The sequence below is a fragment of the Pundamilia nyererei genome, unplaced genomic scaffold (assembly GCF_000239375.1).
Source record: "Pundamilia nyererei isolate P.nyererei 1_Seehausen unplaced genomic scaffold, PunNye1.0 scaffold00361, whole genome shotgun sequence".
NCBI classification, from domain to species: Eukaryota; Metazoa; Chordata; class Actinopteri; order Cichliformes; family Cichlidae; genus Pundamilia; species Pundamilia nyererei.
This window is the reverse complement of record NW_005187762.1, coordinates 132,418-148,524: the sequence shown is the minus strand read 5'-3', so window position 1 is coordinate 148,524 and position 16,107 is coordinate 132,418. Positions and strand designations below refer to the sequence as shown.

The following is a 16,107-nucleotide window of genomic DNA, read 5'->3' as shown; positions in this document are numbered from 1 at the left end:
GCAGCTATCTGTGACACTTATTAGACCTCACACGCTCTCACACACAGACACCATGCGATCATTACTGTCCCATATCACCGACTCAAATAACCTCCATGGTGTTTTGCACTCGGCCTGACCTGCTGGTGCACTTTTGCACAAAACACGAAAGGCAAAAACAAAAGCCCTAAAAACAAAAAAAGACATTTCCTGTGTTGTTTGGTAGGAATTTCAGGAGAAACAGAGTAAATGAATCAGAGTTTAAAACTGCAGTCAGGACACTGTTTCAATCAAAGAAGTACAGGAGAAATATTTGTCACTTAAAAAGATTCGGCAGTTGATATTACAAGTTACAGACCTCGATGTAAACCATCGGTCTGCTTCACAGAAAGGATGACTTTGAATCGGGCCACAGTTTTATACCCCAACAATAACACATTATTATTACGACTATCTTCTTTAAGAACCAACAGGCCGTCTTGTTGTGTCCCTTCGAGTCTCCTCTTCGTTCAAGTCCCTCTTATCTGCTCCTTTCCTGGAAGGACAGAGACAGAAACACCTGCCTTGATTATTAATATTATCCTGATACTGATTCTATTTATTATCTACATTCGGGACGCTTCCTTTGGCCCAGAAAATATCCTCCTGACTGTTATCTGCTGTGATGTGTAAGCATGCAGTAAAGACTCTCTGGGCTTCTACGTCAATTCAATATTTCAATTCAGTCGTAACGCTGAATGACGTTTCGACCCTCAAAAACACAGAGTGCCGACTCAGAGTGCACAGAGTGCAATGTGTACATAAAAATCCTAAAAAACAGCTTTATTTAATCATTTTAAATCGTAACAACACTAAGCTGGAAAAACACACAAATATAAACGATAACTGTGGCTCATTGCTTTCTGTTTATCAATAAATATTTTCTCTGAATTCATCAGATCAAAGTAAATGTATTTAAGTTAATTACATTAATTGAAACATTTGTAGCATTTAGTTAAAACAATTACAACATATTTTAGGGTATAATTAACTAGAAGAAACAGTAAAACAGTCAAATTGGTTAAACTAATGAGGCAACAAAGACTAAACTTAACAAATATTTTAGGAATATGAAAAAAATAAAACAAAAACTGTGACATGACGTCTGAGTGACTGTGAGGTAAAACATGTTTTTAAATCGTTTTTTGAAGATTATGAATGAACTTACTGACAGTAAATATTTTATTATTTTTATTACTTACTTATAGTAGCTCGCTAAAATGAACATGTTTTATGTTAAACAGGTTAACAACACACTCTCCTAAAGATAAAAGTGAATAAAAAAAATCATGCAAACTTGGATTATTTGGAAAGAAAATAATCCCTTACTCCTAAAATCTAATCGCTATCCCAGAAAATCCCAGAGAATCCCAGAAAGCAGATCAAGTCTTTGGTCACAAACTGAGTTTTTAAGTCCTGCTTTTGTCCGGTCGCGTCTCTCGTCTCTGAAACGTTCACCTCACAGCTTCATGGCTCTGCGGTCGCTGCTTCGCTATCATCATCCTCCATTTCATGATGAAGCACTTCCTCGTGTGTGTGTGTGCGTCTCTGCTGCTGTTTCGTTTCTGTCTTACATCACCAAGGTTAATTCATTCAGCGCCCTGCACGGCTCATCGATCAGTGGGATTATTTTCTGCGTGAGCCGGCAGATTTGTGTTTGTCGTGTGAGGGGTGTTTGTGCTGGGATCGGACGTTCACTGGACAGTTTTACACCGAGCAGCAGCTGTGTGGTGTGTGTGTCCGTTTAAATGATTCGCTTTTTTGTTTTTGTGTTACTTCAGCGGTTGACTTCCTGTCTCCACCATCTGATCAGCCAATCAACAAACAGCTCTCCAACTCTTCAGCTGCTCTTCACTCACCGGACAGAGGTGAGACTTTATGAACCTTAAACTAAAAATCACCCGAGTACCAAACTGGAGAGCAGGATTCAGGCTTAACTCTTTGTTTCCAGTGTTTCAGATCAAAACAAATACATGTAAAAGTAAAAGTGTGAAGAAGTCGCGCAGATAAGAGTTCTTTCAGCTCTGTGCCTGTAGACCAAACAGACAGTACTCCTGCTTTATAGGTAACAGCACTCTGCAGCATGGATCTAATAAACTTGGGTAGAACATCAAGGTTGATGCATGTAGGCAGTTATTCCTCTGCTGTTTGTCTCCCTGTGCTCCTCCTCAGCAGCTGCAGGACACATCGTGTACAAACAAGCATCTGCTCCCTCACCTGAATCATCTTCTTAGATCAGTCTTTGCTTTCTTAGTCGTTACCTCCATCTCGTCTCTCTGAGCTTGTTCAGGTTTTTTCACAGGTGCCAGTGTTGAGTTGATCACCTGCACGGCTGGTTTTCACACAGGGGGCGGCAGCAGAATTATTTCTAGCACCATATTGTCTCAAATATTTGGATGTTAGCAAATACCCAACTTGATTCATGCTCAATCATCCAAGTAAGGAAAACCCTTAAAGTTGGTTCTGTTCAGTCTTCAATCTGTGGTGAGTGATCAAATGTTTCTGAAAACACTACGTCCACGTGAGCAGACTTAACTTCCTGAGACATTTAGGTTGTTGATTGGCAAATGATGAAAGAGTTAAGTAGGCAGATACAAGCCGTTGTTCCTGGCTCACCCACACGGCTGGAGTCTGTGTTTTATTGGGTGGAGGAGAAGGTTTAGACCCCTCTAACCATGCAACATGCAGCTGGGTGCATAAATCCTGTGAGATCTGGGAAAACGATGACAAAATGAAAGTCGCCTCAGAAACAAATCTCAGCGACTCTGCAGCACCTTGAGTTTGATGTTGGAAAAGACAGTATGTACTCTTTAACCCTCCAGCTCCTTTATCCATACATGTTAGGATCCTGCAGGTAACTGCAGGCGTCCTCCATCACCCCTCGCCTAAATATGAACACATCTCAGGCGCACGATTTCCACCTCGAGACAATATCCCAGCTGCATTTTCCCGACATTGTCTGAAAGTCATGAAGAAAAACATTAATTTACATCAATCATCATGTGTTAAAAAGACCAGCTTTTTACTTGTTAAAAATATTTTACTTGTGTTTTTAAGGGACAAAAAGTTAATGCTGTTTTTTCTATCTGGAAGCGCAGTGAGCCTCTCCGGGTTAGAGTCAGCAGAAAAAGCAGAAACGGTTTCTCATTTGTTTGCACAACGTGTCTTCCTAACCGAGCGTCTCATTCTCCTCCATCTGTGTCTCTGTCTGTATGTTGTAAACGTGTTTCACGTGTTATTTCTGTGTGTCCGTCTTTGACCCGTCAGTGTCTTTTGTGTCCCATCGAACAGCTTCATCCAACAACCACAAACTAACCAGGAGTTCCTCCAACCGCAGAAGCATCGCTGGGTTCCCCGAAGAAACATCCAGAGCCAAAACACCCACGGTCAGACACACACACACACACACACACACACACACACACACACACACACACACACACACACACACATATAACACCACATAGCTCTTTGTAAGCGAGGTGTTTGGAGCTAAAAGGGCACATTAGCAACTGTGTGCTGTGTGGTAATCTTATAGATCTGGACTCATGAACCTTCACTCTCTCAGAGCTGTGGACTCTGTGTGATGTGTTGCTGGGTGAATCACTTGCCGTTGCTTTTGTAAGTCTCTGGTTTCTTTGTAAGAGGTTAATAACTGCAGGACTGTGTATTTGTCCTGCAGTCTGAGTGTCAGCACTGTAGCCAGGTAACAGGCATTACCTGTATGAAACGTGGTGTTTGGACTCTGGTTGTGTTAACATTTTGACCATGTTGTGTTTTTCTTAGAGCCAGAAGTCATATGTGAACAATAGGGTGGAATGATTATGGCGCGATGCAGGGACACAGAAATCTTGTGCTAAATAACAGACCAATAAAACACTATTTTATTTTTTCTTGGGTTATAAAAGATTTGAATATGTTTACAGGTGGGGTTTTGTGTTTTTGTGCATCTGAACTTTTCTTTAGTTTTGTTCTGTTTTGTCATTTAGCCTAATGTCTGCACCTCTGTTTGAATTTGTTGTTGTTTTTCTGCAGCAGTGTGTGAACTCTGTTTGTAAAGTACTACATATTTAAAGCTGTTCTTTTTATCTTTAGGGTTAGAGTTATAGTTGACACTGCTGATGTCTTAAGCCTCTCAGGGTAAAACTGCTAAAAAAGGAAGTGCATACACATGGAGCTAAGATGAAGATTAGTATACAGCTGGGAGCTTCTGCACTTGTGTTGTCATGTGTGTCAGACAGTGCGGCCAAGCCCCAAACTTTAAACCTTAACATGAGGTACAGAAAATTCCCCCCATGCAGTCATACCAAACTCTAAATGTCTTTATTTCTGCTGTAAATTTGTGAATTCTGAGTGTGTGGGGACTCTCTGTCAGAGCCAGCCTCAAGCAAACATTAGATGAACTGATAGTTTTTCATTCCACCTCATTATTTCAGCCTCAGACGGGGTTCCTGCTCGGTACTGACTAGTTTCAGGACGTAGCTGCAGGATTAAAGATGTGCAAGTTACTAAACTGGGCCGCACCGGTCAAAAAGCCAGTAAAGCTTTCAGTAATGAATTCATTTGTATGCTAACAAACATCTATGCAGTCAGAACTGTTTAGTAACTGTTTGAGATTCATGAAGTTTTATTCCAGCTAACGAGCATGTAAGATGATCCTCTGTCGTTCTGCACTGATGCTTCGGACAGGAAGGAAGGACTGAGTTTTAATGAGGCAGGAAAACGACTGCTCACGTCGTTCACAAACTGATGTTGTAGTTGTTACTGATGTGAGTAAGCTGCATCCAGCATGATGAAGCTTCATCCTGACTCATCCTCACTGATGGGTCTCCAGTTACACGGCTATAACAAGAGCTTCACGAAGTCCTGATGTTCTGATTATCATGTGTTTATACAGCCAGTAATATTTGTGAAATCTGACTTTTAGGGGGAGTCAGCAAACACACCAAGCCGCAGTTCTTCCTTCAGGGCCAACAGCAAGGGCCCTGCCACACCGAAACGGTACACACACACACACACACGCACTGTGTGTTTACATACGCTCAGCCTAAACCTAACCACGGGATGGGCATTTTGTCCCAAATATAGTCACGTGCCAGTTTTCTGTCCTCTCATGTCTGAACATGAACACGCACACTTCACCTGAAGCACAGGTGACTTGATGTGACTCTGTTGGTTGCTTCAGGGTGAGGTCCAGCAGGAGTCGCGCCCAGTCTCCCTGCTCCCCTGGTCAGTACCCGCCCTCCCCTCTCCGGCAGAGAGCCACCACCCCCGGCACCGACGAGGTCAAAGGTCACAGCACCCTGGAGAGGAAATCCACCAAATCTGAGACATCGGAGAAGAAGATTCCCAAATCCACCAGCAGAGAACTCAATGCAGGTGAAGACATACGTGCAGCAGTAACTTTACACATGCCGCCTTAACTAAGCTATCAGTTTTTTATTGATGTCGATTGAATTCAGGGGACGGTGATAGTGGTCAAAATACCACCTGGTGAAGGAGAAATCTCCTTTGGTCATGTTCAGCATAATTCAGGCGAATGATAAACTCTAAATGTCGAAGAAAAAAGCAAAACAAGAAGGTCGCCACAGAATCTGCAGAGTGCACATCGAGTGAAAACACAACCGAAGATGCTCCTGGCTTTCCTTTCTGTATCTGTACATGTATCAGCAGGTCTTACCTGCAGAGCTCTGGTGAGATGGTCCCCTTAGCTGAGCATTTATGAAGCTGTAATGTTGTTTAAAGGCTTTTTGAAATCTTTTAAACTGTTTTTTTATGTTTTTTGTGTCTCTCCATCCTCCCCAACAGAGTCTCCGGGCACGCCCACAGGAAGGAGCGTGGGTGGGACCACAGACGCCGAGGAGGCATCCAGACTGCTGGCAGAGAGACGCCGTCTGGCCCGAATACAGAAGGAGCAGGAGGAGAGACAGCGGCAGGAGGAGGAGAGGTGAGTGCTCCTCGTACACAGCTGTTCACTGGACCCAGATGTTTCTGGTTTGTTCTGTTTCTATCTGAACATGTGAAACGTTAGACTTATGATTCTTGTTTTTTCTTACAATCGCTGAACATTTAATGGACATTAGATCGAGTTTCACTCATAGTTCCATCGTAGCAGTCAATACTGTCCAAAATACAGCATTTTGCTCCAGTTCTGATGAGGAAAATTAAACACAAAATAGTTTGTTAAATGCAAAGTTTACAGGGATTGTTGTAGATGGAACAAAATGGAGAATATCCAAAAGCCTCAATTTATAAACAGGAGATTTATGGTGTTTTTTGTCCTGTTTATAGGGACTAGTTTTGTACTTATACTGCACTTTTGTAGCTGGCGTTATTCAGAGCTAAGACTGAGTAAAAAAAGTCATTGATTTGATTACTTTGACTGTTTGCTGTGTATACTGAATCGACAATATTAACAATGTATTAAAAATAGAAATTGTCAGAGATGATTATCTTTGTCTCGTCTGTGGCGCCCTGTGAAGTTCAGACTTTGTGGTTTTCTGCAGGCTGAGGGCCGAGGAGGAGCAAAGGAGGCAGCAGGAGGCCAGAGAGCGGCAGGAGAGGGCGGCACAGCAGGCCGAGGAGGAGAGGGTGAGGCGGGAGGAGGAGAAGGTGAGACGGGAGGAGGAGGAGAGACGGCAGAAGGAGCAGAGATGGAAGGACATGCAGGATCAGCTGGACAGAGAGGTCCGTGTGAATGAAACGACCTATGATGTCTTTTATTGTTACGAAGGTGATGCTGCTCAGTGTTTGCATAGTTTCAGCTCAAATGAATAATTGTTAACAATGTTCACGGATCACTTTGGCCCATGCATTTGTGTTTTTATTGATGTACTTACATTAAAGTGTCCCATGTTGCTATCCTTACCCTGCTCTCAATACATTTACGTTAGGACTCAGTTTACTGTAAAAGAAGGATTTATGTCTCTGAGTGTGTTTAGGTTTCTTTAGTGATGGGTGTCGTGTGTCTTGATTTAATATTATAAATGAATGTTAACATGTAGGTGAAAGCTTCATGCCATACGGACACAGAAGCAGAAAAAAATGTCAGAAGAAATACGGAAATAACAAAAATCTATTAAAAATAAATAAATACAACTAGAAACCGGATTAAATAAGACAAAAAAATTAAAAGATTAAATAAATAAAAAATGAAAAAGGTGCATAAATAAAAAAGTAAATAATTAAACAAATAAAGTAAATTTAAAAAATGTGAATAAATTTTTTTCTATTATTACTGCAGTTTATTTAATGCCATAATAATTTCATTATAAAATGCTTCTTTCTGTTATGTTTGTTTACCATCTGGAACAGGCACTATAAAGTACAGAAGTCTGTTTCTGCCACTGAAAGAGCTTTTTTATTATATCAATAAGTCAAAATTGGAATTTATTATCTCCAAATTTCAACTTTCAAACTCCAACTACTGAGAAAAAACTTAATCAAGTAAAGCTTTGGAGACAAAAGCCCCAATCTCTGATTTATGAATGCCAGCTGAATGAAAACTATTACAACTGTATTAAAAGAAGAAGTTGGTGAATTATGCAAAGAGCAGACACACAAGCTGTACTACCATATCTTTATTCTCTACCTCTTACCTGTTCGGTTCCAGGTGCAGTGGTTAAACCCTGATTTATTGTTACAGTAATTATAAAGAGTGATTAATGATGATATCAGTGCAGATCGACAGCTTGTAGGTAAGACCGGCCATGACAGTGTTAGAGAAGCAAAGGGGGCGGGTCTCTGGTTCGACTCTTGTATGTTTTCAGGTAGCTCATGTTTACACACTGTAAACTGAAGAGAACTGGCGAGAATGTGATTGGCTGTGTATTTTTCAGAGGGAGGAGGCCTTCCTGCGAGCTCAGAGGGAGGCTGAGAGGAAGAGGCAGGCGAGAGAGCTGCTGCACATCCAGGAGGAGCAGGAGAGACAGCAGAGGAAGAAGGTACCGAACATCTCCACAGACTAATCACAGACTAGAGCTCAGAAAATTCACCTTTTAAGATGTTTTCTCACGTGGGATCCAGACAGCTTCAGGAGACTCAGATATGACGTAGTTGGCTTCAGACAGTTTTTTATTCTTATGATATGTTTAAATTTGGTTGCTGTTCCCCTGATGTGCTGCCCCCTGTTTTCCCTGTGCTATCAGGCAGGCTTTGAGGCTTAGCGGGGTAACTGAAGGTTTAACCCTGGGGTTTTCAGGGATGTGACGATGATTCACTTTTAAAGCTGCGTATACAATGGCGAGAGATCCACTCGTCACACATAACTTTGAAGCTGCTGGTTGCTTGCAGACATTGGTACACTCGCACTCTCTCTGGTCTCTTCAGTCACTCACCTGAACGTTATCGCAGTTCTGCTCACTTCACCTCACCAGCAGTTATTTCTCCCTCAGTCATTTGAAGTTATATTGTTCAGTTTCACTGGGGTACATCACCATGGTAACGTATACTGGAGAACTAGCCCTCCCCAATCAGTTCTCAGGACAGTGGATCATCATTCCTGGAAGAGAAATGATCAAATCAGATAAAATCTTCATCTCATGAGGCAACGTCATTCTTTTTTTTCCTGTTGGCTGCGATTTTGAAACAACTTCATTCTTCTGTAGGCATTAATACACGATCCCAAAACACAGCAACATTTTGTGGACCTTAAATCAGAGTCTAAGCCTTCGTTTAATTCTGTTTTTATGTTTGCTTGTTCTTCACTTCGTCGCAGAGAAACAACAAAAACTGTCTTCTGTTAATTTACTGTAACCTGTCAGACTCTGAAACGACCTTCATGTGACTGCTTACAGACGTCAGATTAAATGAAGCCATACAAGGAAAATTATCCTGGATGTGCTGAACGGAGCTCCGGCTCTTTGTTTATTCTTGGATTTCTATTTGTTCCCTTTTTGCACTGTTTTCAGACACTTTTACGAGCAGATGGATTATCATGACACAACATGAACTCGGAAAGTTTGATGTGATCGTCATTTATTTCTCTCTGTTAACACCAGCCGTGTGTCTGCTTCTGCAGAGAATTGAGGAGATTATGAAAAGAACAAGGAAGAGTGAAGTGGAGCCTCCATCTGCTGCTCCAGGTAAATGGATGTAACACACACACACACACACACACTACAAAACTAATGACTTAATTTTCCACGCCAGTGCAGTTCAGAGTCCTTTTCCCTGTCGTCCTTTGGATGGGAAGCGTTTTTGAAAATCTAATTTCTGCACCACGATCAGGCCTCTCTGTGAAATTGGATGTGATAACTGGCAGCTGCAGTGTGACTCAGCAGTGTTACACAGGTGGGGGAACAGCACCTCCTGATGGGCGGAGGTGGGATAAATAGCCAACGCTGAGGGGAAAAACTGCAGCGCTCGCTGAACTCTCTGACCTGAACGGACTCGCGTGCCGACGCCTTCATCAGCACAGCTGAAGTGAATCACTCTGTAATCACCGCAGCTTTACACTGAAGCAGAAAGATTATGATAGAAAACATTTATAAGGAACATTTTTACACTCCTTTCACTGGCCTCGCCGGCAGGGAGTTCCACCTGGTTTTATGAACATCTTTTAAATACTTTAAACGTAACCGGTGGTTCTGAACTGAAGGAGAAACTGTTAAATGTATCAGGAAATGTTTGAGTAGAGGAAGCTGAACACCAAAGCATTCAGGGAGCCTGGTTTTTATTCTCCCCCACGCATCATTATGTGTTTGCACTAACAGTTGACCGAGGGTGTAAAACTGCTTTTTTAACAGGAATGATTTTGTTTGTTTATTTGATATTTTTAACCATGCACAGAAATATCGAAGTCATAAGAAACTACAGTGTCTTGTACTAGATTTAGCTGCTGGCTCATTTCTATCTGCAGTCACTGGGGAGGGAGGACGCAGAGCGCTGTGGCTCATGCCTAAAACAAAACCTGTAATAAAATCACAAATATCCAGGAAGCCTCGGCTCAGCTCGTTGTGTTCGAGGGCCGGCGGGCTGTGAGGTTTGCAGTGAAGTTTAATTAATGAAGCCTTTGTTGATCATAGTTTCAGGAACGCTGTTGGCTTGAGGTGGTTAAACCTCCTACTCTTAGTGGTTAAAGCCGCTCCCTGCAAATAATTATGAAGCAAGATAATCACCCTGAATAAGGTAATGTGATGATGACGTGCATTTACATGCATCCAGCGTCTGAACAGAGTAAATCATTTCTGACATGCACAGAATTGTCGAGTTTTCTGGAAAAGTAGGAGTTGTGATTTGGATCTCTGGATTTCTGCTTTCATCCTCACCTTGCTGTGATTTCTCACATTTCTGACTTTGTCGTATTTCGTCTTCCAATGGACCTACCTTCTCACTGACGTCATCGTTTGACGTAACAGACGTGCAGTTTGGATAGTTTCACCCCGAAAATCAAAAGAAGTGTTTAAGTGGACATCGATTAATGATCAGTGTAACTCGATCGAAAAAATTTATAACGTGATGGGATCAGAATCTGGTGTGTTTACATGAAGCATTTTTATTCCAGTCAGACTTTTAATCCGGTTACTTGTGTCATTGTTTGAAGAGTCTATATGTTAACGTCTGATGAATATTTCTGTCTGAAGTTTGGTCTTGAATTTTTGAAAATGTGGAAATAAAGAGATCCTTTGAAAGTCTGCAAATTGAGACAGTTTCCTCCTTTTAAGAAGCGTAAACGATGTATTTGGGAAACTTTCAGCCTTGGTGGAGGTTTGGAGTCTCCACTGTTTCATCCGGATGCTTGTCACCACTGATAGAGGTGGAACATCTGAAAAATTACTGCAACTATAAAGCATTTCTCAGGATTCATTTTCAGGAAGTGATGCTGAACTGTGATATCCGAGGCCGGGATCAAACCTTTAGCACCTCTTTTATAACCTCGAGTAAAGACTTCCTGTGTATGTTGGCAGCAATCGAGGTGCGAGGTGAAGCTGCTGTCGCCCCGGAGGAGGACGCCGCGACTCCCGCTGAAGCCCCCGTCATCATGCTGGGACCCCTGGAGAAGAGCAGTGTGGACGAGCTGTCAGATGGGGTCCAGTCCATGGACGTGAGGTAGGTCTCCCCAAAGCGTGACCTGTTCCTTCCTCCTCATCTCATTTAGTCAACTGTCTGCATCTCAAAGGTTTCTGACACCCCAACAACTGAGAACGCTTACAACTCAAAACCACGAACCAGAGGAAAAAACAGGACTCAAGTGCTGGCATTTAAAACGTGGGAGCAGAAGACATCATAATGCTTTAGCTTGGCAGTATGTCATCATATTTTATATTAACTAAAATTCTTTTCTTTGCCTGACAGAAGCCAGCGTTCACTCAATTTAGTGTCAGGTCAGCTCTCATTCAGCACTCTGTGGTTGAGAGCGAGCCACTGGAGTTTTTTTTAATCCCTTTTCATTACAACCTAAGCAATCATAAACAGTCTATAGCTCACATTACCTCTGATGTACAGCAAGGGTCAGTCTTAGGTCCTATTTTATTTCCTATTAGCAGGCTTCCCCCAGGCCTCTACATTTATCCAGAACAGTCACGTGTCTTTACGCAGCTACACAGAAAACACAGACAAAATCGATTGATCTAAATCACATCAACTATTTTGATCATTGCGGCGGCTCTCTTCCCAAATTTGATATTTATGTGTGAATATCTATGGTTCAGTAAGACTAGAAGAGCTCTGCAAAAATCCTAAAATGTATTTAAAAGGAAAAACATAAAAATTTCCTAAAGCCAAGCTGATCAGCTGACCATTACTCTTTGATCTCTGAATAGCTAATCTGAGCTGCTGTGACATTACAACAAGGAGGTGTTTAGCCCTGCTGATCACCTTTTCATTTACTCTGTAATCCATTCATCGTCTTCTCATCTCACGTCTGGTTAAAGGCTTCATTCTTCATGTCCACAGCCGAGCCTGATGTTTGTGAGATCAAATACTGCTCATTAAATACTGACGCTGCCTGTCGAGACGCTCTAATAAACTAAATGTTGTGTCTCTGTCATCGTTGTTCCTTTAAGCTCTCCATCTGTCTCCATCAGTCCAGTGTCCAGGGATGAGCCAGCGAGCGCCCACGAGTTCTCGCCGGTCACCGAGGGAACAGACGGCTGCCCGCTGGGGCACCTGATGGACGATGACGCCCCGGGGCGAGGGCAGCAGCAGGCTGCAGAGGTGCAGCCTTACCCCAAAATGCAGGCTGGAAGCGGGGTCGGAGACCTCAACAAGAACCTGCTGATTCACGGCTACAGCGCCGCCTCCGAGTCGTCCCAGCTCATCCACAGCGTCGGCCCGAGCAAGCTGGACATCCAGTAGCCAGGTAACAGAGACCCCCCGACATATGGCCCTTTCACTTCTCTCTGTCTGTCTTCACTGCTCTACTCCATCCAGTAAAAAGGCAAATACTCTAATATAGTCATCCCAGGTTAAGAAGCCACCTGCTTACGAGGAGCAGCCAATCAGAAGATATGAAGGCTAATACAGAGGCCTGTAAACATCTGGACCGTATACACAAGTGCTGTTATATTTAGAAGTCATCCATTCATGACATAAACACAACATGTTTTTTATACAAATACAAAATAATTATTTAGTGCTGTAAAGTGGTTCTAGTTGACTTTGAGCCTTCAGGCTCCTCCCTGCATGCTGCAGGTGTCTCTGCTAAACAGACAGAGGATGGCTGCTGTCAGCCTGCAGCAAAGTTTACAAGGAATCTGACAAATGTAAAAATATGACAGATTAAACCAGCAGTTTATCTGCAGACAAACAGCTTCCGTTTTTGTTCTTAATTAAACGGTTTTGTCTCTGTTGTAAGATGAACAGGTGGTGGATGAGACTGACATTTAAATCTGTTGATTAGACGTTTTAATAAAGGTCTCTTACACACTTTTTATGCAATTGTGATGACAGTACAGGAAAAAGGACTGTACGAAGAGCACCATGATATGAGTGATTACACTTCTGTTATGTAATCAAACTTTTGAGCTAAGAAGACACTGCAGGACCTGAAACTCATGCTTGTAAATACAGTGAAACACACCATTGTCCTGCCTGCTTTCTTCTGTATGAAAATAACATGCATTTGTTTTAAAGTGTTGGGTTTAATATGTGCTTGTTGAACTAAAAGAATCCGGCTTTTGGTTATGTTGAACCCAAAACTTTACTTGCGGACAGGAAAAAACAATCTAAATATAAAATATAAATACATAAAGTATTTGTTTTGCAGAATGTGTTATTTGCCATACTGAAGTTCTTAAATGTCTCTTATCTCTCTTTTAGGACCTTTTTCAGGAGGCCGGCAGCTAAAAACAGGAGCCAGGAGAAACAGACCAAGAGACCAGAACAACAGTCATCATCTCCACAGGAAACGACTGCTGAACACCTGATTTCTCATCTGTGTTACCAAACCATACACACGCATCACTGTTAAGCTTCTGGCCACATTTTAGGGCAGTGCAGGTGGGCAATTACAGCTCTGAGAAACACAACACAGTTTGACCTAATCATGCAGGTAATGTGATATATTTATATATATGTGAATATTATGTTACAGAGTGAAGTTTAGGTCACAGTTTATTCGTCTAAAACCCAAATAAATTCAAACTTTGTGCTGTAAAACTTGGAGCTACTTCCCCTCCACGCCTGAATCCAGTATTTCCCAGCTGCACTGCCGCCAAACATAACTCGCCCGCTTTAATCTGTCATCTCTGCTCTTGAAACCGTTGTAAATAGATGTTTGAGGCGGTCACGGTGGGGACAGGAAGCGGCTTTGTAGCAGATGATCTGGAGGAGAGCTGTGAGACTGGTGCTGTTGTGTGAATCTGTGTGTAGCATCCTCAGCTTGCCGAGCTGTTTTATGGCCGTGGTTGTGGGTTCCCGTGTGTTTATCCCACCTCTGACCTGCTCTGCTGTAGATTTCCTTCCATCCTGACGCAGGAGGAACCATCAGAAACTGAAACGATGAACCCGCTGTCGACCCGTAGCCTTTAGCTGTTGTTTCTCTGCCGCTCATCACTGGACCGATGGACCGATTTGAGGACTAGCAACAATCAAACACGAGGAAAAAATGCGACCCTTCTGGGGGGAAAATGCTACATGTCTTGTAATTTAATGTGCGGGCGGGGGGATATTGAGACAGCGTGTTGTGTATTTGTCTGGCACTGACTGTAACCACGCAAGCTGCAGTTTATAGTGTGCACTTACAGTAGTTGTATGTTTGTTACACCGCTCTGAAGACGCTTAAATCTCCAGCCCACGTCCCCGAGTCAAATATACCTCACCGATTCAGAACAGCTTTCACCACCTCGCAGCTCATCACCTCTGAGGCCTTAAACCTCTGTGCAGTCAGCATCCTCCCCGTCACCCTCAGGCACGCCCACTTTCAGCTGATTTTAAAGGCCCGTTTCCACAAGGAGGACGAGAACCACAAACACTCCCTGAGGAGGCGTTTTTGCCCTTTAGCTCACACACAACAGGAGATAACCTGAAAGTAAAGGTTAACCACTGTCCAGAAATGTTAGTGTTCATATCAACAGGTAAAAAACTCAATAACCAAACTCATATTTATGGACATTTTAAGGAATTTGAGCTACAGAAAAGCTTTAGCCTTTAAGTCATGGTAATCGCTTTCTTTCCAAGTTCCTTAAATCCTTATTGTTAATTTTTATTTATTGTTGATTTAATGTATGTATGTATGTATTTATTTATTTATGGTTTAGGTTTTTAGGTCCTTAGAGAAGATACTGGTGTAATCTTCAGTACCATTTATTACAACATAGATCGTCTTTATACAAAAACAAAACACCTAAATTTCCAGAAGTGTTGCAGAAGACGCATGCTTGGTGTCATGAACAGTTGTACATTTCTTTTGTTTTTTTACTGGATGAATAAGATCATTTATTATTTTGGCATGCACTGCAGTGTAAGCCTGTGCAGACACACTACAGAGGTGGTGGTTTGGTTTCTTGCTGTGGGAACCGAGGCCTCTTCTGCTTCTCCAAAGCACCACACAGAGGGGAGGAAAGCATTTCCCCGTCACCCCAACGACCTCCAGCGCATTGATTTTTATCATCAGCTTCCCTCCCTCCACGTTTGCTCACTGCTCCTCCAGATTGTGCTGAAACGCGTCGTCAGAGGGTCCCCCGGGTCCCCTTGTGTATGAAGTAGACATAAAGGATATAATGTTTATTCTAATCTTACTTAAACTCTGTGACACTGCAGCTTGGTGGAATATATCATTGTAAATGTGGTGCATGGAAAACTGCTGAAAACGAACAATAAACTTCATCAAGCCATTCGTGTCAGTGAGCCGGATAAATAAACTAGTGAATGGAAAACTGAATCATTAAGGAAGTAAGGGACATGTTTGAGATGTTTAGTCTTTGACCTTCATATGAAAACGATCTAGTGTAGGGCTTAACGCAGACGCTTTTCTTTATCATTATATCTCACTGTGTGTTGACTTGATGCTGCACTGAAATTAAAAATCACCTGCAAAAACTGGATGGATTATCTTTTTTTGATTTTGTTCCTGACCCCAGAATTATTTAACCTCCTAAGACCCGAGCTCTTTCATAGCATGCATTTTTATTTTCTCTTTGCTCTTTGGGCTGATTGGGACCTGATGAATGTAAAAGAATTTTTTTTCTTTTTTACGTGATTTTTGTTTCCGAGAAAAATGAGATCCACATACGAGGACATTCGCTTTAAGTTTCGATAGAACAGTGGCAGTGTCCTTGTAAGTGGATATCAGGCCCTTGTTAAGCAAAATTTAGTATTTTGGTTTGACAACCCAAAACGTCATGTCCACATATGTGGACACCAGATCGTAGGAGGTTAAAACAGATTCAAACTTCCTGTTGGGGTTTTCAGCCTTCAGCATGAAAATGATTTTGATGGAGATTTTTAAACCACTGACTTCTGGATTATAGCAGCATCAGAACCACAAAAACTATCAAATCTGCAAAGCTTTTAACTAAAGGGAAAGGTTAATGATTTTCATTATTGCCAGCTGCGGCCTCAAGGCTGGAGCTGAACAAAACACCCAGATAACGACTGTGTTTATACTGTCCCCCCCCCACTCCATGCAAGGCCACCTGGGTTGGCTGG

General features: G+C 42.3%; 1 protein-coding gene across 5 annotated transcripts in view; it reads left to right on the top strand.

The window, feature by feature from the left end:
* Nucleotides 1-14,676, top strand: part of map7d2b (MAP7 domain containing 2b) — a 31,814-nt gene extending 17,138 nt beyond the window's left edge. For 3 of the 5 annotated variants that reach the window (XM_013915774.1, XM_013915777.1, XM_013915773.1), the window contains 11 exons: nucleotides 1,800-1,886; nucleotides 3,286-3,404; nucleotides 4,946-5,019; nucleotides 5,204-5,397; nucleotides 5,827-5,965; nucleotides 6,525-6,705; nucleotides 7,857-7,961; nucleotides 9,038-9,101; nucleotides 10,926-11,067; nucleotides 12,024-12,319; nucleotides 13,279-14,676. In XM_013915774.1, the coding sequence (XP_013771228.1) occupies nucleotides 1,800-1,886; nucleotides 3,286-3,404; nucleotides 4,946-5,019; nucleotides 5,204-5,397; nucleotides 5,827-5,965; nucleotides 6,525-6,705; nucleotides 7,857-7,961; nucleotides 9,038-9,101; nucleotides 10,926-11,067; nucleotides 12,024-12,315 (1,397 nt within the window). In that variant the 3' untranslated portion in view covers nucleotides 12,316-12,319; nucleotides 13,279-14,676. The remainder of the gene's footprint in view (nucleotides 1-1,799; nucleotides 1,887-3,285; nucleotides 3,405-4,945; nucleotides 5,020-5,203; nucleotides 5,398-5,826; nucleotides 5,966-6,524; nucleotides 6,706-7,856; nucleotides 7,962-9,037; nucleotides 9,102-10,925; nucleotides 11,068-12,023; nucleotides 12,320-13,278) is intronic. The other 2 variants (XM_013915776.1, XM_013915775.1) reach the window with 2 other exon arrangements.
* Nucleotides 14,677-16,107: the final 1,431 nt, after the last annotated feature.